At 38.5% G+C, this 26616-nt stretch overlaps 1 protein-coding gene across 5 annotated transcripts in view; it reads right to left on the bottom strand.

Moving 5' to 3' along the window:
* Positions 1 to 26616, bottom strand: part of MAST4 (microtubule associated serine/threonine kinase family member 4) — a 276434-nt gene that overhangs the window by 103417 nt on the left and 146401 nt on the right. Inside the window, exons 1-2 of one of the 5 annotated variants that reach the window (XM_063180839.1) lie at positions 23306 to 23617; positions 18736 to 18816 (exon numbers count right to left, since the gene is read on the bottom strand). The exons of 2 other annotated variants lie outside the window; for them this stretch is intronic. In XM_063180839.1, coding sequence (XP_063036909.1) covers positions 18736 to 18816; positions 23306 to 23352 — 128 coding nt within the window. In that variant the 5' untranslated portion in view covers positions 23353 to 23617. Of the gene's footprint in view, positions 1 to 18735; positions 18817 to 23305; positions 23618 to 26616 lie in introns of those variants that run through there. 2 more of the 5 variants (XM_063180838.1, XM_063180843.1) reach the window with 2 other exon arrangements.

The following is a 26616-nucleotide window of genomic DNA, read 5'->3' as shown; positions in this document are numbered from 1 at the left end:
CTCATTTCTTCCCCTTCTTCCTTCCAACTTTCTTCCTTTGCTTCCTTCTTTGCCATTCACCAGCTGCCTCCCAACTCACCTGGTCTGCTTTCCTGAATCCCACCACCCAAAATTCCACCTTCACTCCTCGTTTTAGCCTCTGCTGTCTGCTGTCCGCTGTCCTCAGTCTTTTCACACCTAACTCCAGCACCACTCTCCAGCCCTCTCCTCTCTCCCTTTGCAGCCCTGTCTAGACTAGCATTTTTCCTCACATCTCAGAAGTACACAAATAAAAGCATTTCTAAAATTACTACTTTACTACCTTGTCATTCCATAATGTCTTAAACTCCAGATGTTGAAAACAATGATGGTCAGGTATAGACAAAGATACTGGGGGTTCAAAAACTAGGAGGTTTCTTTTCATGTACTTTAAAATTTCCACTTGCCTTTTTGTTTATTTGAAAGCCACAGAGCAGAGCTAGCAGGGACACATGACACTTGGGATCAGACTGTTTTCACTCTACTTAGCCCCATCTGTCCACATATATAGCAATAGAGGGTCATGGTTTTAGGAATAGTGTTCCCGAACTTAGTGCTCTCACTGAGACTCTACAAACTATAGACACTCACTTCCTTCTCTTCCTCCTCCTCCCCATTCCCCTGAGGCAGAATGGAAGCCAGAATTGAAGATACAAAGCATAAAGATCACAGGTCTAGATAAAAACAATTTACTGGAAACAAGATTTAAAATGAACAGGAACAGTGCTAATCATAAAAGAGTGTACAAAAAAAGAACTATTCTCAGGAGTTCTCACACTCCTGAGAATATCTGATTACTCCCTCCACCAATCTGACTGAGACCCTTTCCCCCATCCCCAGAAAGCTACATGAGGTGGACCTTCACGTCCTAGCCATGCCCCCTTCTGGCTACTCCAAAATTTAACACTGGCTGGAACCAGGATACATATCAATCCACGGTGAACAGTGTGCACTTCCAACAGTGGTGGTCAAATCCCTTGCAACTCAGTCTCTAGATCCTGTACAGTCCATTCACAAGCAATAGCTCCCCATATTCCCTGACCTGTAGATCCAAACATAACTTCATCTTGGCTTTCTGTGCACAATTACATGCACACACAGTCCTGCTAATCAGTCTTGTTGTTTGTAGCATGGGCTTGAAAGCAAGGAAACTTTAGTAATTATTTTTCTGAAGTGCTTGCTGGACACATGCACATTAAGGCACTACAGAGACTTTGACAAAGGTATGAAAATAAAGAGCAGAGCTGTAAGAAGTCCAGCATCATCCCACAACAACCTTAGACAAATTATATGCTTCATAAAGCAAAGCAGAGGCCTTATCCTTTAGGAGCCAAACATGTAAAGGGTGGTGAAGACTTTTGCAATGCCTGACAATAAATGACATGGCTTCCAGAGTGGTGCCTGCAGTTTGTGACTTTCCCTGACACAGAAATGGCTGATTTCAAAGCAAAGACCTCAAGGGAGAGTGAGGTTTTGCAAGCTCATTAGTATTACACAGGGCATCTAAGAGTACATCTTCTCTCCCAGTTTAGTGAGTTGAATCAGCTCAATGAAGGGTCAGGCAGAGAGGCAGGGGCAGCAGGACCACTTCTTTGTCAGCAGCTGTTGCTAAAATTGAAGCCTCTTTCACTATCAATGCTGATAATGCTGCTTATCCTTTACAAACATGGGATCAACAGATGTACATTGTTGTCTGTGTTCCATAAGCCACTGCAATTTAGTTACTTCTGTCATGTAGAACTGGACAAAAAAACCTGACCAATAAATATGATAACATCTTAAAAATATGAAAACCCCAAATTATTAGGAACAGATCTATGTCCTATTGATAAATGCATAGTTGACAATTAGCTGTAATTTTCTTGCAACAAAATGTTATTGGCATGTTCAGCAACTTTCCTTCAGTATCCAACTAAAACAGAATTCTGCAGTTGCCAAAAATAAATAAAATAACAAAGTTAAGAACCTGCAAGTATGTTCTTAACAGCATTTATTGCTTAAGTTGTCCTCTGTACAGCAACCTGGAAAACAACAAGCAGCTCGCAACTTCATGTCTTAGGAGATGCTTTACTGCAGAACTTGGGTGATGACTTTTATTCATCACAAAGAGTTACATAAGCTAGCAAGTAACAAAACAAGTGATAAGGATCATTAAGTTTTCCCTTTTATATTCACTTGAAGTCAAAAAACATCATATCACTCAAGTCAGAAAGCAGAAAAGCTTGCTTTGAAGAAGATTACATTTCCAAAAGCAAATTTATAAAAAGCATCCCTAGCGAAGTCTCATTCAACATATAAGAGAAAAAAAATTAAAATGTCAACAGTTACTTCAGTAATTAACAGCAATAAAAATTCTTCCCCAGTAACTTTTTAATTGTATAACTCTGACTATTGATTTTAAGTATCACCATAAAATACTACTTAGGAAGTTGAAACTACATGTTTAAAACCACAATGCCATACCAATACTAAATCAATATTTTGCACGTAATGTTCCAATGCAAAAGTTATCTACCATCTTCATGCCAATGGATAATTACACGAATAAACACTGGCATTTTTCAAAACCTATGAAAATCTTGAGAAGTCACTGCCCAAAGGCATTACAGAATGCTCAAGTCTCATCAATTTTATAGGACAATGTACACTGAATGCAGGTCACCAGCAACAAAACAGAAAATAAACAGCTCCTTAGTGATACTAAGACTAGTAAAACCTTAAAAGCATAGGCCTCATACTGAAAAAAGATGAGTAAATTTGTGAACCAGGAAAAGAAACAGGTCATTATGAGGCACCTTCTCTGTTTTCATGGGCAAGAAAGATTATGAAATCACATCTTTTAGCAGCAAAGAAATGCGTCATCAATGTCTTAGAAGAACGGTACATTCTTAGAACTGAGCTAACACATTGCTTGAGAGGAGTTTGTTTTAGTTTACTTGAGTCTCTTCAGTCAGATAATTATTATCTAATGACTAACAAAGGAACTGGTGAAGCTGCTCATTCAATTGTTACTATTTTCCAAATGTCTTGAAATAGCTGGAAGTTATTACAATGGCTGAACAAAGCTGTCATGCCATAACGCTCCTTGAAAAGGACAAACAGGATATCAGCTGCTACCAGTACTGAGTTCAGGTACAGAAGCTTTACTTAGTATGACATGAAACAGTTTGTCCAAAAAGCATTTCAAGTGAGATTTCAAGTCTGGTCAATAACCATCTCAGCTGACTATGTATCAAGACATTTTGTAAAATATTCCACCTATCTCCTAACAATATTGTAATAAGTTCACTACCACAATAGAAAAATGTATGTGTAAGGGAAACATTAAAACTCGCCTAGAGATTTGAAAAAGTAACTGCACACTAAACATTTCTACTAGACCATACAGGGTTATGTTTTTCATCTAACACAAGTAAAACTGCTATCAATGAGGTGGAAAAAAAATATACCCTTTCTAGCAAAAAAGACATAAGAGGTAAGTAACCACAGGAACAGGTTAATTTATCATTGGATAAAGCAGCCTTATTTGCATTACAACCTTGCTAGCCATTATCAAGTTATATCAAAGGACAAAACCATCCCCCAGTCATAATATACATACATATTGCAGAATCTGGAAGGCAGGTATCAGGCAAACAATTTAGCTATTATCATAGATAAACGGCCAAAATAGAGGTTTTTAATGTGATGTATAGATAAAAGAATAAATGCCCTTCAGTTCTACAAACAGGAAAATCTCTCATGTGAGCAAGATGATATAACTGAATATTGAGGGGCTCAAATGCAGCTAGTTGATGCATTTCCCAAAGGCTGCAAAAAAGATATGAGGAATTCAAGAAAAGAAATTTTAATCTGAAATACAGTGTACAGCTTGAAAAAAAATACTTATTTTACTTTGTCAAGTCTTTTGGCGAACCTTTGTCATTCACTATGCATTTCCACAATAAGAAGAGATTTGAATGAGGAATCAAAGTGTAAGAACAGCAAATTCTGTCATGTCCTCCCCTCACATACAGACTTATGGGTTCAATCTGCAAGAGGCAGGCAGAAAAGAAGTTTTAAATTCTTTTATTGATCATAACACAGGGATTTTCCATCACAGTAAATCCTGTATGTTATATGCCTTTCTAACTAAAAAAAAAATCACACTTCAAACAAGCACTAGAGGATGGATAAAAAAGCCCTAAGCGGTAGATAAAGTCTACAGCCTGTTTTATAAAGGTTGTCAAGCTAAAAGATCTCACTGGTATATTCAGTGCTTAAGATGTACTAACTAATTAGTATCGCGACACTTAATTAGACTAATTGAACTCTTGCTCCCCCTAGTGGTTGATGTTGATGCTTATTACCATCTGGTGACTGCACAGGATTTTCGCTGGGATGTTCAGTGTAAAAATAAGTTAAAGAAATCACAGTACAAAATAATATTTTGTGGGTGTACAATATATGTCTGCCAAGCTTCCAAGTTTTCTTAGCTATGTTTATAAATACACATAAACACTATTTCTCTAACAAGTTTTGACGTAATGTGCAAAATATTCTTAAAAAGTCTCCCACTGATCTAGTTTATTATAGCTCATCTAACATTAACACATTTAGGAAACGCAATGGCCCCAGCATCTCCTTCCATTTCTGAAAGACTCTAAGATTATGCACAATATATTTGGAAGTTTAAGATATTGTCAATCACCTGCATCAGGCATCAGAATTCACATCAGACAACACTATTTTTAATACAGATTTTGCTGTCTGTAGTGGAATGATCCAACCATGCTAAAAGCTCTGCTGCCTATTTATGCTGGCCTAGAGATTAGCTTCTTCTGAGTTTATTTCGGAAACCAGCTAATGAGAAACTGTAGAAGAACCATCTCCCAATTCTTATCACTGAATTTTCATTCATCTTAGCAAGCAGAGCAGCATTACTACATTTCAGAAGTGTTGCTTTGCATGGTAAGCAAGTCAGAAAGCACCTAATAAAAATGCTGTCATTTTCCAGAAACCATGATGCTTGAACCTTGGCTTCATTATCACAAATGCCAGGGGGTGGGGACAGGAATACTGTATTAAGAAGTATTATTCCATCCTACTTTGATTGTTCTCCAAGTACCTTTTTGCCAGCACTTAACAGCATCCCAAGAGGATCACAGCATCTTTTCAAGTCATAATTAACAATTTTTGTGGCTGCAGTACCACTGTGTGATGTGAAGGCACCATGTTATCCAACAGATACGTAAAAAGTCATAATGAAGTCCTCCATGGTTCTGGGCACTCATGTGAAACAATCACTACTTAAGACTTATGCATTGGTTAAGACCACTCTACACACTTAGATGTTCTCCTGACATCACAAACATCCAGCTGTATTTTACCAAGCATCTTTTTAAGCCAACAGCGACAGCTTACGTGGCAAATGGCAGCATTAAGGGTCAAGGTGCAATTCTTAAGTATTTCTTAAGAAAACTTAGACACAATCATTCTTCTAAAACAGTTACGTACTTAGCTCTTGCCATCAATTCCAGATCGCAGCTACAGTAAACTAAGTCATATTTTTTGAGAAAAAATATTTATTAATTCAATTGCAGAAAATACCTCTTTTTTAATAGAAAAGCTTTTTTTTGTTTTTCCACTGGAAAGTTAAAATTTAGTTTCTGATATTTTGAAATAACATAAATCTGTATAGATCAGACTTAGAGCACACATTCTTTCTTTACCTTTTAAAGATGAAAATATTCATAAACGACTTCTCTTTATTACAGGAAACAGACTACATAAAATAGAGTTTGAAATACATATGTCAAAAAATACTCTTCAGCCCTTCTAAGTTTATCTGGTTTTGCTTTATTTTCATAAATTTCTAATTGTGGAAACAGAGTCCAAAACCCACAATCTTCAAAGGCAGTTAAGTGGAGCATTTTATCCTGCCACCACAGATTTTTGGTTTGAGGACTCTCAAACAAGATCCTCCTCTAACAGAAATGCTACCCCTTATACAGAGCCATTTTCTCACATTCAACTTTTCCCTGGGACACCACAGTGCCATACTCACAGATCTGAGTAACAGACTTCAGGGATTCTCTATTTTTAGTCAAATAAACTACAGAAATAAATCAAACTCAGGTTTTGTTTGATAGCTTTTAATCCTGATAGGTTTGGGAAAGATGTCATCCTAAGTTGTAACTTTCATAATTCTTAAAACGCCTTTTGGGGTACAGAGGAGGTTTAAGGGAGGTCAGCACAGCAAAGTTCCCAAGTCTGTCAATCAACGTCTAAACAAATTTACTCCTGTGATACTGAATTGGAAAGCATTTATTCAGTATAAATGATGACTTTGGTGAGACAGAAAACTTCATCCACTGTAATATTTACATGCTGAATTTTCTAAATGAATTAACCAATTAGCAGGTCTCTGTCACAGCAAGGACATTACATGCTCCTCCCCAGAACTGGCAAGTACTCTGTTTACTTCCTGTACTTAAAACACACAATTTTCTTTAAAATCATTATTTAAATGACAGTGAATAAAAACCAGGTGCCAAGAATTCAGAGCTTTGCAATACATATACACCCAAGCATTTCCTGAGTCTTCCCTGCACCCATCTGGCTTCATGCTTCAGTTAACCCGTGTGATGGATCTGTTGTCAGCAGAACAGTGTGAGATAGAGCACCCCATGCAGTGCAAGCTGGCAAATTGGAACTCAGGTGCACAGGAAGTTGAAAGGGAAAACATTATCTTTAAAAGAATATTATGTGAACTGTCCATTAATGCTACCCTTGGTATTTCAATGACCTGACACAGCACTGCAAGTTTACAATATCCTTAAATCACTTTACAGGTCACCCTTAATGCTCTCCTCCTCAAAAGGCTAGATAATCAACAATCATAGGTGTGTTTCAGCACACACCTCTGGTTTAAATCTGACTAAACAGTTAACTATCAGACATGCAGATGATATGCCTGCCAAACAGACCACTGGCAGCAGGAGAATTAACTACACAGAAAGAAGGAAACTTTACAGAAATAAAATTAAAAAGCAAGCATATAGAATTGCAAGAGTAGTAAAGATTATTTTAGTTATACTTACAAAAACATAACAGCAAATTCTCAAAATTAAGGGCAAAATACTAAAAATTATTTTTTAGGCCAAGGTGCCTCAGGGTCTAAGAACCTGTGTCATCTAGTTATTTAATCTGTTCGCACTTCAGTTCTCCACCTGTAAAGCAAAGATATTTCTACTTCTTTGGAGCGCAGTGAAGATAACTCCAGAAACACCTGCATCAAACGTTCAGATATTTTAAAAAAAGAGGAAAGACAGAAGCAGACAGTAATAGGGAAATGTTCTTTGGGCTGACCACCCTGCAGATTCAGAGATACTGAATGATTTCTACAATTCCTGCCTCCCTATAAGGAAAGACCATATATGCATAAGTTGAAAGGGATTCAGATGAGTCAAGAAACAGTCTTAAATCTTTCTGATAGGCACATCAGGAAGAGTCAGGGAGGACACCATGGTGAGTCACAGAATTTCACCCTCCACTTCCTAAGACAGGCAATCACATTTTGGTTTATTTTTGTTCAACTAAGAATGCACATCAGCTCTTTCCAACAAGGAAGCTACAGTCAGCACCTGAATTGTCTCCAAGACTGTCAAAACTACGTAAACCAAGAAGCAGAGGATCAGTACAATCACATTAGCTGTGTGAGGCCTCCAGCATTCTAAAAAGCTCTATCATAGTAGAAATGAGGTGATAAACTGCTCAGCTGTCAAATAACAGTTCAGATCACTAAGTGCCCTAATTTCTCTGATACCAGACAACCTTATTAGTCCATTATAAATAATGGAATAACAATTGTATGTAAGCTTATGGAAACATTAATATCCTGATACAAAAGAGACTTGTAAGTATTTATCACTGCAAATATAGACTCTTCCTATACCAGCAATAAAAAAAACCCAAACCTATCTCAAAATCCCTTCACCATTCAATCAGCCTCTCCTTTGGCCATCTCCAGTCACATCTGAACATGGTTTACCATGAATTTTAATGAGTCTGAACTATGAAAATGTATATGGTTTGTTTCTTTTAAATCATCATACTCATTTATCTCAGTATTTTGCCTTTTACTTTGGTAGAGAGCTTGGATCTTTTTTAAATTACACGACAGTTCTAGTCTGCAAAACTTAGTAATAACCATGCTTAATTTTGACAAAGGATCATTTCAGCCTACTCTATATTCTGCTGTTCCTCAGCATCCACACTTGCACACTTCTGCATACTCACAAGAGGAGCAGATTTCATTGGTCCAGTGGCAGACTGCATGGGGAGAGCCTAAATGTTCTCTTGGCAAAGGAACAGCAGTATGAAGCTGAAGGTGAAGGAGGAACATACCAGGCTGCTCATAATGAAATACTGGCTTCAGCTGATAAATATGTACACCAGCACTTGCCATCATCCCCTTCTCCCAGGCATTACACCAACTTTTAGAAATATTTCTAGGTTTTATCAGCTGGGGAAGTTACACAGCAGTTACAGCCTTCTGAAACTCAATACATATGTTCCTATGTACTCGCCAACAAAACTACAGCAACCAGTCTACAACTTCTGAAACATGACAAGAACTCCTTCCACTGTGGCTGCTCTTCACAGTCTTTTACAGTGTTTTTGCTGTATGAAAGTTTAGGCTTGTTTCTGTCACCATTTACTTTTTTATCAATTTGAAAAATTGCCTTCCTAGCCAAGCAGTATCATGTCATCTCCCAAGAGCCTCTACCAAGAACCCCTCTTGGAGCAAAACCTTCTTTCCTGTTTCAAGGTACACATTTTGGTTGTCAGACACACTAATGGTTTGCTAGGTAACCCTGAAGCTTTAACCTCCCACCATTTTGCTCTGCTGAAGTGTAACTGTGCTCGGGCTGCTAACTGCAAACCACTTTCTCTTTTCCAGTCCAACCAGTCTTGGTGGTCTGTTTCTGAAGAGCAGAAAAAGCAGCCTCCATCACTCCTGGCATGAACAGAGGGTGTGCAATGTTTCTGCTCTATGACAGCAGTTTTCTTATTGCTGCAAAAAAATATAACAGATCTGGATCATTCCCTCTCAGTCTGTAATATTAAGAAGCAGTTTGCCATAGAGTGGTTTGAGGATTTGAGCATCAGACTGCTCTAGGACAAGCTCAGCAGATCATCATGCTTATCAAAGCCACATGTGACAACATAAACCCAAGATATACAGAATCACATGAAACTGACATTATTGTTGCATCACACAGGAAACGGTTACCACAAACTGTCAAACACCTTAGTCTGTGAAAGCTGGAGAGGTGATACCAGGAGATGTTCAAGTTCCGACATCAGGTTCCTCAATGCTTTCTGCTTCCCATCACTATATTCTAGCCTAGGAGAAGCTTCCAATACTTTCTAAGAAAAGTGGTGGAAGCTTTTCAGCAGTAGGTGGAAATGCTTCCTCAGAGATGCTCAGGACTACATTCCCTAGATTCACTCTCTGCGCCTACCAGAGCCCAGCTGTATCTCATCTCATACCAGGGGATGGAGACACAGGGATAGCTGATCAGTCTGTGTCCCTAAACCACACCATGAGGTATCCCTCTGCCACAAAATCCAGGAAAACTGCTCTGCTGTTACTAGCCGTGAGACTATTTGCTGAACAGCTCTGCCAGTAAGGAGCACTAACACATCTCATGGATCAAGAGCAAACACAACTGGCATCAGGAAAGAACTGTAAAGTCTCAAATACAGCTGTTTAGTGACATTCCCCAGTTTTTTACAGCTGCAAGGCTTTGCCGCTAGAAACCTACACATGTACTTACTTTCTGAAATGGTTAGCTGCAAGCAAGAGTAGAAACAAGATCTCTAAAAAACAAAAGGACTGAGAAGATTTCTACTTCTGGGGGGCTCAGTCTCATGCTTTTTCATTCCTATTTACCACTTTGTTTCTAAAACATTCATTTTTAAAATGTTTTCAGAAGTCTGCAGCCATGAATCTATCACTTCTATAGTACTCAAGAATAAGCAATTACCAAAGCAAGACACTCTAAGACATTCAGGGCAAAGCAATTCAGCCAGCACAGCAGTGGCAACAAGTTGTGTTGTATACAACAGTGTCTTCATTTGGAAAGTCAGGTGTCTGCTAAGGAAGGCAGGAGCCTCCCCTGAAATGGAAAAATGTAAACCCCTTCCCTCCACATTGTTATAAGTTTGAAATTAAGGGGGGCTCTCAGGCAAAGATATGGGCGCAGGAATAACAGTTCTTTATTAGGGAAGAAAATAAAAAGCTAACATAAACAATGCAGTAAATCAAAACAACACTGGCAGAGTCAGAACACAACCTGACACCCTCTGGGTCAGGGTGTTGTTAGCAGTCCAATTGGAATTGTGGCTGCAGTCCTCCTGGAGTGTCAGGTGTGTTTCTGTTGGAGCAGTGATCCTGTAGAAGGGTGTGGTCTTCCTCTGAAGATCCAGTGGAAGAGGCAGCTGTTCCTCTGGGAATCCAGTGGAGAAGCTGCGCTGGTGTTCCAGAATCTCCAGATTCTATCTGGGTAGGATTGCTTGGCTCCACCCTCTGGGCAGAGCATCTCACAATGGGATGCTGTAGTTCTTATCAGTCATGCAGTGACATTCAATAGCCTATTATCAGCAGGTATCTCCAAGAGGGAGGATTGGGTGTGGAAGAGATAAGGAAAACTGCCCACTTAACAGAAGACAACTGCCATACAGATGGCAAATAGAATACAATTTGCTTGGCAGTCCAGGACAAACAGAAATAATGAAGCCCTCATAAAAGGCCACTGCAGGGACAGCAGTGTGTTTTCAATATACAATTCCTTCTTCTGCATTACTCACTTAAAATCTTTGAGAGTTCCAAAGCATTTCCTCTACTGGAGCTGTGTATTGTAGGGAGGGCTGATGCACACAGCGCTGGCTTCTGTTCTGCATCTATTTTTATCAAGGTGCAATAAAATGATGCAGATGCAACATAATGCTGCAGCATTGGCACTGAGCAAGGTTAAGAATTTCCTTCTCAAGAATATAGCTGCAGGATTTTTTTCTTTGGCATCTCACACAAGGACCAACTGAAATTTGTCACTATACTGAAAAAAGACTACAGAATTTGTGATTTTTGGTGGAATTACCTCAAGAAATATTTCTGCTGAAAGTGAACCACTGACATCCCTATCACAAAATTTTCCAAGAAAAATATAGGACAATTGGCAGGTTAACCTAGCAATTTCTCCATATCTGCAAGAAATTACTGGCAACAGATTACAGTCAGTCACATTTTGGACAGTAAGTGGACATCAAATTCAAGATGTACTCAATGCATTCTCACCAAATCAGATTAAGTCAATTTTGAAGCCATACTACAAAAGTTTGAATTGTACATGCAGGCTGAGAGCAGCTGAGGCTGAAAGCAGCACATTTCAGTCATTGCTAACAAATATGTCACCTGAGGGGCAAAGCAAAGACGTCAACAGGAGCAGTCACACAGCAACTTATGATGGCTGGTATCAGGTAACTTGCCTGTACATGAAACTCTGTAGTGTGGCAGCACAGGAAGAGAGAAGACCGTGCATCTTCCAATACATTTCAAGACACATCTTAAGAGTTATTTTCATATGTGAAATGCAGATCAATTGTTCAAATTGTAACCACCTCCTTGAACTGCAGTGATTTCCTAACACCACAGCATGCAGTACTGAGCTCACTAGTCTCTGTGTGGCCCCAACAGAACTCCTTGTCATCATCCCTCCTTTCCTATAATTTTGGATTTAGGCGTGGTATATTTTTTGTAAGTATTAACACCTTATGCTTAACAATTAATTAAAAATGTGGGGGAAAAATCTACAGAGTAATGTCAGGTTTTGATTTAAAATGAGGCTATACCAAGTCATTTGTGTTTAAGACCTGTATGTTTAAGACAAAAAACATTCATAGGTTAGCCAATGAATACTTTTCAAAGTAAGCTAAGCAGCACATCAAATTAAGGTAAAAGTAAGCATTATTATGAGGGAATATCTCAGTGGGAAATACTTCTACAGTATTGTAGTTCTGTTTTAGGAAGTAGTAAAGCAGTTCAAGAAGAAATCTCCATTCAGGTAATTTCTATGACTGCATAGCCTTCAAACTTGTAAGCCATTTTTTCAAGCAGTATTTTGAACTAAAAATAAAAACCATATTCAGATTCAGCATTCCCCTATTACAGCACAACTCCAAAATTACTGTAATTTTAAAATTCAAATTCATGTTACCTCCTCAAAATGCTTAGAAGGACTAGCATACTAAATTCAAAATTTAACATTCAATGGTAAACATAAAATATAACCCAAAAGGCCAGAAGATTTAATAAAACTAGCACACAAGTACTTTGGGAGGATTTTTATGAGAGTTGAGGGAGAGGAGATCAACAAACTGGCATTTAAAATGATTCAGATGAGCTCTGTGTCTGTAGCTTTCAGTCTACCAGAAAAAATAACTGTCACAAAGAACTTCCTTCTTTTCTTAAGATGCACCTTATACATGAACTAAAAAAAAAACCAACAAAACAAACAAAACAAAAACCAAACACATACACCACCCTCTCCCAACAAAAAAAAAAAAAAAAAAAAAACAAAAAACAAAAACTAAACAACAACAACAAAAAAAAAAAAAACAAAAACAAAACCACTCAAAACCACAGGATTAAAGCAAAGACCTCTATATTGTAAGTTTTCTAGAATTCCATCATCTGTTCCTATAAACTAGACAGACACTCCTGTTCCTTGCTCTACTTACCTAATATATACCTAATACATACCTAAATCTTCCTGCAGAACAATATCAAGTAGTACAAGCCACAAAATAAATTGAAAAAGTTGTGTGGATAAGACAAAGCCATATAGAAGAAATAAGTTTGTCCTGGGAGCTTTTAAAAAGTACTTGAAGCCAAATCTTCATTATAAAAGAAAACTTAGGTTTCATGCTCCAGAAGCTTTACAAAGCATCATGGTAACAATACTCCCTGAATTTGCATCAGTGGGGGGGCAAGTAAAACATCACCTTCTTTAGCACCAGCCCAAAAAAACCCAAACAGAATCAGAAATTCACATCCCTATATCCCTCTTGGATGAAAACAAATAGTGAAGAACCTCCAGGGTACCCCATGCTCACTGATGACAGATTTGCAGCTCCTGCAGTTCTCAGCTGAACCCTCATTTACACTGGAGCAATGCCATTACATAGCAGTATGCTTATGCACGTGTAGCAGACCAGCACTCAGCAACAGACTGATAACTCACAAGCAAAAATCTCCTCCGCTGTGAGTCCAGAGAGCTCAGAAAACAGAAAACTTTTTCAAGTATTTCAAAAGCTGAAGCTAGAATAGCACGCTTGAGCACACAAGAGATGACGTCTGCTGAGTAAGGGGCTGCTTTTATTTTACCAATTCTCAAAACTCATTTCTACATCATAAAAAACTTAAATGTGCAATGAAATTGTTTTTCACTTTCCATTTTCAATTTCCAATGGAAACAGCTCTCCCTTTGACCTGTCATAAGTTTTAATATGGGAGAAATAGGAAAGAACTGAGGAAAGTGTTTTAGAAGGTTAAATACATAGACCCAAAAAGAGTTAAGAGAACAGCAAGGACATAAAAGTAACTTCAGAGCAGACAGACTACTTCTGGAGGAGAAAGCCAAAGATTAATTTATTTCACCTTGAGGAACTCGTGCTTCATGGCTGATGTTCATGAATACTAATCAGATTACCTTGAGAGATGAAACAGCAGGTTTTCTTCATTTTAAAGAAAAAAATTGAGTGATTCTTTAACTCATCTTTAACTCATCCACATCAGCCATTCCCAAGAACTTCCCTTTTCAGGGTAACAAATAAACAAATCACAGCTTCATCTTTCAGCATAACCTTAAGGTCAATGTACTTTGTACTGGTATCAGAAAGCAAAGGTGCAAATAAACTTTAAAGAAAAATGTCTGCTTGGGTATGGAGGTTATGTCACTGAGGAGAGAAAGGAGGTATCCTCTGACGTGTACTTGCCTTGTCATTTATAAAACCTTATGAATCCATGAAGCAGCAGTTCCATAATAAAATTACATACAAGTTCAACTACTCTGAGATCAGAAGAGTCCAAATTTAATAGCTAACTCCTCTATGACAATTTTGCTTGAGAGAATCATGTCATGTCTCTGCACAAGTCCCTCCTCATCAGGGAGTGAGTACTAGTCCTTCTTTTTTTGCAGTATTCCCTGTCTACCTAGACTGTATGCTTACACCAGATTTAATCATTAACCAGCATGTGTAACAGCTGTCACCCTGGCTGTTGCTGAGGTCTGAGCGGGCAGCGAGTGCTGCCAAAGGCAGCAGAGTGCCAGTCCAAGCACACACTGCCGCTGCGTCCCCCCATGCTGAAAAGCGCTCCCTACGCCCTCCTTGCTGCCGACAAAGGCCGGCTCTCACTCACCGTGGGGACTCAGCTCGGTGCAGCCACACGATCACAAGCTAACGGAGAACAGGGCAGGAATGTGATCATGGCAGCAGGGCCAAGGACTGAATGGGCAGAGCCTCTGTCATCAGCCTGGCTGTGCAAGCCCCTGAGGCAGTTCTGCCCCAGCTGCCCCACGGCCACCCCAAGAGACCCAGCCCAGCCAACCCACACAGGCAGTGCAACACACCAACACTGTGCACACCTCTTTCCTCCTGATTACAGGAATATTGCTAAGTTTAGAAACAAACTATTGCCTTCAGTATTGTAAAAACCAAACAGCAAATTAAATCCCTACTGTCCATTACATCTTTCATATGAGTGTGTATGCCCCACATGCCCACACAGCATCACACAGAGCCAGAAAACATTTAAAAACTCTTTAAACGTACTCACTTTCAGAACAATAAAGAAATCACTAGAAACTTTACTGTTCATTTTTCAACAGAAGCCATCCATTTAATTGATGATTTCATAATACAGGCCAATACAGTTGTTAGAATGTAGCTATTTTAAACCTTCTGTCTTTATCTGATTCTGAGATACAGAATGTCATGGGGGGGGAAAGGGGGATGTAGACAGAGAAACTGGAAGAATAGGAACACACTGACCTTTTATTTCTGTATTCAACAATGTGGTATATGATTTTATACAGCTTAAATAAAGTTTCTTATAAAATTTAATAATTGAATTTTTATTTGTATAAAATTATATTTTAAAGTCTCATACTAATTCTCCCTTTGTAATAATTACTCATTCATATTACAGATTCAGGTTACATTTAAAGAAAATACAAGTGTCGACATTTTTTGGCAATTTCCAGATATAAAAACTTACTACTAAATACCAAAAAGTGGCCAAGCTATCTGTGACACTGACATTTGTTTTTCTTTCAATACAGTGCCACAGGATGAGGTTTAATCCATGCCAGTTATACTTCTAATTGCTGCTCTTGGTAACACATACGTAATCATTTGACAACATGACCCTATGTAAAATGCAGTGTTTACAATGGCATCCTCACAAGCTTCCCAAAAGAGCAGATTACATTACTGAAAGGTTCAGATAATAATCCTGATTTGCCTTTCTGCCAACTCAGCTGCAGATATGGTCAGGTGAACTGGATCACCTTCATTAAAGAGTCTATTTAAAAAATTAACGACTTAAAAAAAGTATATGGGCTTTTTTACTTGATGCTTTCTTTTTCAAAGCTTAAGAATGAATCCTGTCTACCTCTTCACCAGTCTTAGCCAAGTAAAAACACTTGTGTCGGTACAGTGCTTGACACATGGGCAATGCTCCCGCTCCTGAGTGAAGGCTTTCTGGAAAATTCACTAAAATCTTTTCTTTTTTATAGAAACTAAGAGCTATCTATCAACTGCCTTAGAGATGTTTTTCCCCCAGCTCAGTATCAGTGACATCAGGAAAGCAAAATGTTGAATGAAAAGATTTTTTTGTAGGCAATCAACATTCTGTACTCTTCAGGTTCAAATGCATGCTGTTATATTTTTTTTTTTTTAATTTAGTATTGCAATTTCCTTTATTGCTTTTACTAGAAGCCACTATAATTTCTAGCACTTAGTGTTCCCTCCTGGTCTTTTTCAAATACTTTCCCCACTCCCCATTACTGTGACAAAGGACTTCAAATTGACAAAAGCACAGAAAAACACTAAATTTATGTTAGAAGCATAGGATCCTAAATATCTCAGTAGCTGTGCTCAGTTATTTACATCATCTTCTCTCTTTCCTTGCAAATCTACTGCTTATAATTATTAGTACTAGAACTGCACATACTTTTCCCCCAAACAGCAGTTGGAAGTTTTCAGGTGACTCACACCAAAGATAAAAATATAATGGTAAATGTGTGCCTATCTTTCTGAGATCTGAATTACCACTTCATCCCCCACCCTCTCTCAGAAGTAAAGAATTGAGAGCTTCACACTGTACCAGGAGGCAGGTATTTCCATTCATAGGATGTTTCTGTTTATTTCAAAAAGATGATCATCTAGCTGGCAAGAGGTTCCCTTTAGACTACTACTGTATGTGACAAATGCTACAAGCAGAACTTCAACAAAAACAACCGCCCAAGGAGCAGCTGTGCAAGTCAAAGGCCATGAGGGAGATGAGCCAGCATGTTAGAGAGAGAGAGAGAGAGAGAAATACCACAGGAAAACCCTATCCATTCATTCTGGTAAGGCCTGCGTGTTAACATTTCTGAATATAAGCAGAAATAGTGTCACTGAAGTAATTTCTCTCCTCCCACATAGGGGAGTACTCTGAGCTAATGGAAATGCTAATTATTTATATACCCTAAAAATCAACACATTTCATCTTTCCACTATGCTAGGTCAAGCTTAAGAGTAACTAATAACTGAAACATTTGATGTTCAATACACCAGCAGCTCTCCAGCTACAGATAAATACAGCACTCTGTTTCAGATTTAATCAGACTTTAAACATTTTCACTCCAGGGAAAAAGTAACCATTCTGGCAGCCTTACATAAATTTCAGGACAAAAGAACCAAAGAAAAATCCCTATGAACTTAGACATTTTCCAGCCATATCAGGGGATGAGGCTTCACATTAAGCACTAACAATAATTTCCACTCTATTTCTTCAAAAAGTATCTGAAAAGTCTGCTCCCAACATCCTCTATCACAGGATGAAAAGCTCCAACTTGGCACTGTTGGGAGTCTCTGCCACCCAGAGGGGTAAACAAGGTCTGAGCTCTAAAAACACTGAGGGCTTTGTCTATCACACAGTTTGCACAGCAGTACATCCACACATCTGCAGAGGCCGTTCAGCAAGTCATCCAGGTCATACAAAATATAAAATTTGTATACAGCTTTTTGATTCCACAAAACTGAAATTTTTAAAAAGAACACATCCTTCACAACAAAGAGAAGTGATTTTTCTGGCTGTATAAAGACCAAATTGGAAAATACTAATTTCACCAAGCATTCTATACCAGCTGATGATTTTGCTGATAATTTAACAAACATTATGAAAGTGTTTTCACTGAGGGAAAAAAGTGTATTTATTTAAATCATACTGAAAATTGCACAGATAAGGGATTCTCATACCATGCCTTCCCTAACAAAACAAAATATATAAAACACTACAATATTTCTTCAGAAACATGTATCAAGTCTTTAGGTCATTGCTCCATTTTTCAGTGTCATGTGAACCCTTGATAGAAGAGGTCTCACCTATTAATTTGGTTTTAACTCGAAAGTATACTGAAGCAGGTTAACACATCCAAGCAACCTTCACCTCTGTCACACTCTGTTCAAAGTTGTACCAAAAAAACCCACAAATATACCTTATTACGTAATTTAAGAATGTGGTAGTTCTTATTCTCACCGTAACAACCTCTGACCAAAATTAGAAGTGGTTTGGTTTTGGTTTTTTTTTAATCCATGAGGCATTGATGACTTATTAGTAACTAATTTTAAAAACTACCTTCCCTATGGAGCAGAATCTCAATGACTGACACCGATGAGATCCCTGACTAGCAACTTCCTGCTCTAAAAAGAAAAGAAGGAAGGAAAAAAAGTTTTCTGTATCAGAAACATCCATCCATATTAATTTATTATAATTTTACATAATAGGAAGAATTACACAGTATTTTCTACCAACGAACATGGGATTTGAAGGAAGAATGGGGTGTAAAGGATATTGTATGTGGCTGTTAAGGCTTATCTAGAACATTACTGAAATAGAAGTGAAGCTTAAAATCCTCCTAGTCCTGAGGACAAAACAGTCCTACCAATTACTGAATATGATTTTGTGTTCTTCTGAATCATTCAACTCACTAAGCACACTACTAGCCCTCACTTAAGCAAAAAATAACTATGTGTTTCATGAATCACCCTCATTTCTGAATGCACCTTAAGCTTCTAAATTTCTCACATAACAGAACACAATCATGATGATCACAGGAAGCCTATAAAACCTATAAAATTTCAGACACCCTCCTAAGCAGTCAAAGCAACACAGAATTATACATTAGTATCTTGAGTCTGCATACTAGGTCTCAAAATACAGATTATCCTGGGGGTTCTTCCATAAAATACCTACCTTTAGAAAAGCAGCTGGTCAAGTAAAACATATTTTGGCAGACACATACTTAATTTTTATTATTTTTCAACTTTCCTTTTGCAATATGTTTTGATCATTAAGTTTTAGATGCAGAAGAAAACATCAACAATGGAAGTTTACTTGCTTACCTCCAAAAATGAAAAGCGAACAGAGGACTGCATGGACTGCAGGGGCTTGTTGGGGTTGGGCTCAGGCTCCTTGGGGTGAGACTGCAAGTTAAAATAATGTCATCTCTAGTGAACAGACGGTTTAGCAAGAGTTGCATGTTTTAGTGTAGGAGTTATGAAAGGAGCTTCGGATAGAACCAAAACATGACCATCCTCCTGAATGAAGTGATTGACAGTAGCCACACAGGTTTTGACTTAAGATGAAATTGATTTAAATAAAAATAAATATGAGAGCTGGTGTTGATGCATATGCTTGACTACCTCAGACTTCTTCCAAGTACAATACTTGTGTACAAAGTCTCAAGAGGGGTGAAACGTGGTAATTTTTTTTAGACATCTAACCAAACAGAACACACAGATTGGGTGTTTTCCCCTCTTAAAGAATCTTGGGGGGCAGGGGTTTAAGTTTTTTATACGCAAATCAGATTTATCAAAACAAAAGGAAAACTAGAGCAGATGATAAACTTCCACCAGCAATATGAAAATTATAATAAAAATTTCCAGTGTGAGAGCCTAATTTTCACTTACTGAAAATTAGAAGTGCTCCAGTTAGCCTCAATTTCATTATGAAATGCTTTCTCACAAATGTCAAGTTCTTCTTCTAGGTAATCAAACATGGATATAAACAATTGATCCATAAAATCCTTACTTGAGCATTTGACTTCAAAGGTGTCCTCAAGAAGTTGCCTGAAGTCCATTTCCATTCAAAAGGTTTCTCAAAAAAACAGCCGGCCACAGCCAGATTTCAGAGATGCTCCTTTAACATACACTCATCCTATCATATGCACATTTCCCCAAAAAATTCACAGGAAAGCTTCTTTTAAAAAACACGCTCATAGCATGCCTCTCACGACAATTCACTTTAGCTGTCTGTCAAAAAGAACACTCTGCACAGACTGAGTGAAGGCAGAAGCTTATGGGTAACTTTTTCAGCTCATCTTCATAAAGATTTATTCTGCTTTGTAACAGACCCTTGCAGGCAGCACTCCTGTCCTGTCCTCAGGGGAGATGCAGACGGCTAATATGTTATGCACAGCTAAGGTCCATTTTTTCAATTATGTAACACTTTGCCAGATATTAATACACTGCCTTCAATATCTTTCAAGGTGGACACCTGATCCAGGTTTTTTCTGAACATTTCAGCAGGAAGATTACTACTGCTTCTAGAAAACATTAGAAATACAATTTCAACAATGTACATTTTTGTAACTGTTTCCTTTTTGAGATGCTTTGGAGAAGGCCCAAAGTTTGGCAGAGACATGCACACTGAGACAAGGATGGGCCTGTGCGTAATTTCTGACAAGGCTACTGTCTATGAGTATATTCCTCTTGCTGCTGGCTGTGCTTCCATAATCTCTGAAGAAGGTGCACAGAAGAGCACCAGCAGCTGAGTACAAGCTAGTTTGGCATTAACTGCAGACTACCTGAGCTAGCACAGCAATAACTTTGAGCTGACAAGATACATTAAGAGCCAACGGCTCAATATATAACTCTGAAAACGGGTAAAGTGAACCCAGGTTCATACCAGGCAGCCCATACAGGCCTGCAGAAAAAGGTGTGGATCAACAGGCGGATTTCAGCTGTTCAACTGGAGCACTCTCTGTTGCATTGCACTGTACTGACCTGCAACAACACGCACTGGAAGGATCGTTGTTTATGTATGATCACTGCGGTACAGACTTGTAAAAACTGCTTTTGAATTTCTACGCTTTATCTGCTCCACCTCTTCATCTCTGCTACAGCAGGGTGGGTAGTTTTCAGTTGTCCCCTTTTTGTCCACCCGTCAGTTCAGGCCAGGACTGACTGTAAGCTGGAACACCATCCTGTGCTGCACAGTCGGTGCTTGCACTGCAATTCCTGGGGGCACTGCAAGGTAAGATATGGAGGCAGGCAATGCAGACCACCACCAGCCTCCATCAGGATCAGAAGTAGTGAGGAGAAGCTGGAACTGATCCAAAGATAGTCCAGGTGGAAGGAGAAGAGAACTGGCACCAACTGGCCAAAAGCACAGGGCTGCAGCAAAGGGAGAGCAAGGGGACTGCCATGGAGTAACCACTGGGGACAAGGAATCTACTTAAGACAGAATGGTTAAAGGGAGATGAAAAAGCCAGCTCTGGCATTGAATAAGAAGAATATATTAACTTCAAAGCCCAGACTGAGGTCCTTAATTCACCTTGCTGTGAAGAAATCCTGGAAATAGTCTAAGGCAAAGGGCATTGCCCTTCGTCCACTGGACAGCTCACACACAGCAAGCAGAAGTCCTACACTGGCTAGTAGCTAGCTACTCATACTCTTCCTCATTTTCACTACTGTAACACATCAGAGTCTCAGTAATGACACAGAATCTGAGAGCATCCAATATCAGATGTGCTAGTACTATGGATCTAAAAATTCCTACTGAGCGATGATACTGGTATGTCAAATCCAGTTCTTCCATAGAACTCATTCTTCAGCTTTGCTTTTTTAAGACCTAAGAAAACCTGTTAAAACAAATTATCACAGTGTATGACAACCCTACTTCTTACACTTACTAAATCTGGAATGCTTTATTTTGGATTTAATATTCTTTCAAGGAGCTTTTTGCAAGTAATGAATATAAAGTAGACAGACTGTACTTGCTACTCAGGGAGACAACATAATTCTAGTCCCAACATTTAAACCTTACTGAAAGAAAATACATGAGACTCAGGGTGAGAGGAATAAATTGGATTTCTTTCCCCCCTAGATATGCTCTTCTTTAAATGATCTCAATTAACAGTTTGGGAGACATGATTTAAGTCTGCATTGACTCAACTCTGGAAATCATGAGAGAATGACTATGGAAATCATTATGTCTCAGCAACCAAAATATGGTATTTTCTTTTCTCTACAGGTAAATCAAGTTCAAAAAGTAGCAAGTGTGATGATAAAAGTAATTCAAATATATGGAAAAAGTAAATATATCCAGACAACATTTTAGCAAAAAAAAAAAAAAAAATAAAGATCAATACTGAACTCAAAATGTAACTATTAATGTTATCAGTATTAAATATTTTGAAAATATGGTAAAGAAAGTGGAATTATGTTAGGTTACTGTGAAAAAGGAGGAAGCAGTAAACAATTACTTCATATTATAAAAACACAAACATACATTGAAAACCATGAATCCTTTTTCATCCTTTGCAGCTAGTGATGCTACTCTCACATGATGATTACATAATTCAGTGAAGATTGACTTAAAAATATTTCAATTGCCACATCTCAAAAGAAGTATAATTATCAATTATTCATGGAAACCATTTTAATGAGATCTTTGATAAGACCCCTCCTCCAAAACTCATGAGAAATTAGTAAAGATGGTTATTTCAGAAAAATATCTGGAGCTTAGCCTGCCCACAATTAACACACACTATTCTTACCAGAAGATGCCTGACTGAAATCCAGAATTTCTCAGACATTTCACAAATGTAGTTCTGGAGAACCAGTATGACATCTACATTTGTTCCTTGAAATAAAGTCCTCTGTCACCTTCAAGAGATTATTAGAATAAATTATTTGCTATGCTGCACACTTACCTATAGTCCTCTCTTTAACACATGGCAGATGCCAGAGATAATACCTTTCATAGCTAAATAACTTTACTGCAGGCATCTGCAGCATTCAGGGTTTTGTTGGGTTTTTTTAATCCAGCAAGAATGGGGCAGTCCCAGGGAATACTAAAGAATCTGATGTAGCCTATCTATTTACCTAGATAAAATTAGCAAGTTCTCATGGCTGTAACATGCATACAATGCATGCCTGACATGTCAGTGTAGACTACAGGTACGTATGTATAGAAATATATATTTAGCTTAGACTAACCTTTCTGGGGTAAATATATGCTGGCATTTATGAATAAAAGACTACACTTACTATCACTATACATTAAAATTACACGTGTTCATTTAGCTACTCTCTAAACAGCTGAAAGCACACAAATTAGTTAATCAGTTTTAAGCAAGTATAAGTAAACACACTGCTAAATTAGGTAAACATACTTACTGCAGAAATTATCACGATTCCTCCAGAATGTCAATACAGGTCATTAGTGCAGTTACGCACGTAAAATATATCTTGTTCCTGATGAATTTTCACAAACAGTATTTTTATAATGGTTTAATCTCTTGCAGTGCTCTCTATTATTCAGCACAGAAAGAGGCCTTTCTAAAAGGCAGCACCGGGATAAACAAACAGCAACGGAGAGCTGAAGAGAAAGACAGACACCATGGCCTACTGACAGATTCTTCTCCTACAAGCTGACAGTCCTTCATGCACTGAGATTCAGTAACTTTAAATATACAGAAACGCTTTCTTTCCAAGCACACTGCAATATCCTGGCTCCAGGCTCACACATTTGCTGAAACCAACTGCATTGCATTGAAAACGTGCTCCTTCAACCTGGAGCTGCAGTGCTCCCAGGCTGTCAGCACAAACGTATGTTAAAAGCTCCTGACTGCACAAAAGCCGGCATCATGCAGAAACCATTAAAATATTAAAGACAGACAATACTTACTCCAAGGTCAGCCCTGGAATTTGTAGCCTTTCCCGCTGGGCTTTCATTGCTGTTATGTGTTACCACACTCTATTGTAATCATGACACACATTCACGGGCAGCATTCTGGCGATGACAGAGAGCCAAATGAACCACTATAAAGGAATGGACTGAGGATCTCTTGGGGGCGGGGGGAGGACCGCAAGTTGGGCTCCTTCCACCTCGAGCTGTCACGCAGAGCCGCAGGCTCCTCTCTCAGGTTGGCGGCAGCGCACGCCGCGCCGCTTTGGCGGAGCGAACGGCACCTTCAGTTGTGCACACCAAGTAATTCATCCCCGGAATTCCGCAGCAGCAGCCACTGCGCCGGCACACACGCACACACGCACACACACACACACACTCGGTGCACCTCGGAGGATGCGGCGTCCCCCTCGCTACGCCAGCCCACCGCGCTAAACAGACGCTATGCTTCACACAGCTTCCCTCGGCAAATGTCCAGCGTTCGCCACCCCCTCCGATCCTGCCAAAGAGGATTGAGCCATCTTCTTTAAGTCACATTATCCCCTTCCGTGGTAAACAGTTTCTGCAGTAACAGAATAGCAAACTGCTGAATGAAAAGCAGGCTGTTCTTTAATGGGGAAAATTATTTGCCAAGGCTTTTCAGAACAAATATATTCTTGTAACACAAAGGTTAATACAAAAGGAGAAGTCATTGTTTGGTTCTGTCACATCTGCACCTGAATTTTAAAGGGATATCATCTGTAGTTTATATCAAGTTGAAAGCCGAACCTAGAAATTGTAGAAAAGTCTATTAATTTCAGTATTAAAGGTAGCATTACTTAAACCACTACACAACACTTCATAAAGACAGTTTAAGATCAGTGCTGCTATGTGGGATTTTGGTTATAATTTAATTACATTCCTTTTTTAGGCACTCTCTCTTATTCTGAGATTACAATTTTAATAAAAATATACTGTGAACTGTTCCATAAAGAGTAGCATTTTTTGCAATGCTCTACAAAAAAGAAGAAAAGCAAAGTGCAAGTACTTACTTTTAGTAATTTTAGAGCTAGAATATTTTATCTCACCCACCTACTTTTCCTGTACATAATATAATAAAGTCAACCACATGATTTTATTTTTGCTAGAGCTCTGGACCCGCTCTGTGGATGGACAACTTCTACAGACTAGTCAAAAGACAGGACTAGATGAAGCTGCTGCTTTTTGTGTGCTTGGCTTAATTTTGGGAGACATTAGTGAGTTCACAGGTACCAGGTTTTAGAGACAGAGGGAAATCTTCTAGTTATGGAAACTGCTGAACTGGATTTGGTGAACTTGATTGTTTTTTCAACCACATAGTAAAAATGAATAATTAAATTTTCAATTACATCTCTTATATCTCCTACATATTTCTACTGGAAGGTATTTTAAATTTATGTTATATATTATCTGGAGCCTTCATTTAAAGACATTGAAAACAAACTTAAAGGATACACAGAGCTATGCATTTGAATTTTTAAAACATAACAGACACCTGGATTGTGAAGGTTAACTTGAGGTCCCAGCAAGCATCCTGTAAGCAGTTTTGGAAACAAATTTGTAAATTCTCCTACCTCCCAAAAAAAAGAGAAAGAATGAAATCGAAAGAGTTAAATTCCACCTCACTAACCACAATGGGTGAGTGCACAGATTTGCAAGGGCACAAAGATCAGTTAGGTGCTCAAATCTGAACAGCACATTCAGACAGGTTTTTCAAATTTTACTCAGAACACAAGCAAAACATCAGTTTTTGAAGACTTCTAAAACTTGAGAAATACAGTACAAGCATCAATGGTCTAAAAGTCAACTCTGACACTGAAGCTGGTGAAGCTGCCATGCTTTTTCATTACTGAGTTTGGAGACAATCACTTAAGAACAGAAATTCAACAAGAGAGCAGCTGAGTATGGGGTACTACAGCCACAGGTTCCTGGCTCTCTCCTAGCAGCCAGGAACAGGCAGATTCCTATTCCCATTGCTCAGCACCTCTCAAACCAAGATCTGTTCCCTTAAAAATCCTTTGATAAAAATATCTTTTGTCTTTGATAAAAATACTTCTTCAGTTGCTGAAAAGTTGTTTCTGATGGAGAAAGAAAATTTTGACAGGTAAACTGTGATTGTGTACAGACATGCTACAGTTTTAGTTAAGCCTTAAAGGATGTTCAAAGGGCTTAACTTTGTGGATACCACCCTTTAGGTTGCTTCTTCATTCTGTTAGCTGTGTAAGCACATGCACACGTAGCTTGCACCAAAGTACTATTTGTTTTTCTATAAAACTGTTAACTTTTTGTTGAAGGCACAAAGAGTAGGAGACAGCATGAACGTGTCGAGGAGGACAGCCAACTCCAGTGAATCAGGATGGATTCTGGAACTGTTAGAACTGTTAGAATAGAACTGTTTCTGTAAAGAAACTAGCAAAAGGCCTAGCTCTGGGGCTGAAGGTATGCTTCCATCAAGACTGTGCAACACAAATTTTACACACTACTTCCATAAGGCAAATTTTACTGCTGAAGTGAACAGAAGTCCACAACAAAGGCACTTGTTTTGTTTGTTTTTTATCACCACATGCAAAGAAATAGTCTGTCGCTACTAAACACTGCTTCGTGAAACACAACAGGTGAGCATTTAGTGCATTTTACCTGCAGGAAGACAATACCAGCAGCTTGTCTTGTCTAAAACAAAACTGAGTGGGACTGGCAATTGCATACAGGCACTTAAACATAACCAATTGCATCATAGGGCTATTTTGTGACCATGATAAATCTTCCCTGAGCTGACTCAGGCAAGCACCTCACATTACATCAATGGTTAATTACTCTAAACTGAGATTGAGCTGTAGAGCTTGGCTTCAAAAACTCTTTTTCAATACATTTTGCCTGATCCAGACAGAAGTTTAGAAAATTGTGATTTACTGGAAAAAAAAGATGAATCCCGAGTATAAGATCAATTTTTTTTCACTGTTGCAGTCTTACAGTTTTTGCAGGAATAAACAGGATCTGCTTCATGCACCTGGGGGCAAAAAACTGCAGCAATTAAATTAGATTAAGCCTTGCAAGTGAAAGCTGATTTCAAGCTTGATCAAAACATCTGTTTGCTCTTAATTTTGCACTGCTTAGATTTCATCTCACCAACATAGAGTTGAGAAAGGAAGCGGAAGTTAGCAAGAAAGATTATTATTGTTACAAAATCTAAATGTAGATTAACCTGAAAATACTGGCAGATGTTGCCTATACTGACACAACTTCTGTAAAGAAAATGTCTCATCTGGAAAGAATTCCAAACAAAAAGTCACTCA

This window comes from Melospiza melodia, chromosome Z (assembly GCF_035770615.1).
Source record: "Melospiza melodia melodia isolate bMelMel2 chromosome Z, bMelMel2.pri, whole genome shotgun sequence".
NCBI lineage: Eukaryota > Metazoa > Chordata > Aves > Passeriformes > Passerellidae > Melospiza > Melospiza melodia.
Note: the sequence above shows the minus strand (reverse complement) of the source record. Positions and strands in the feature narration are given on the sequence as shown.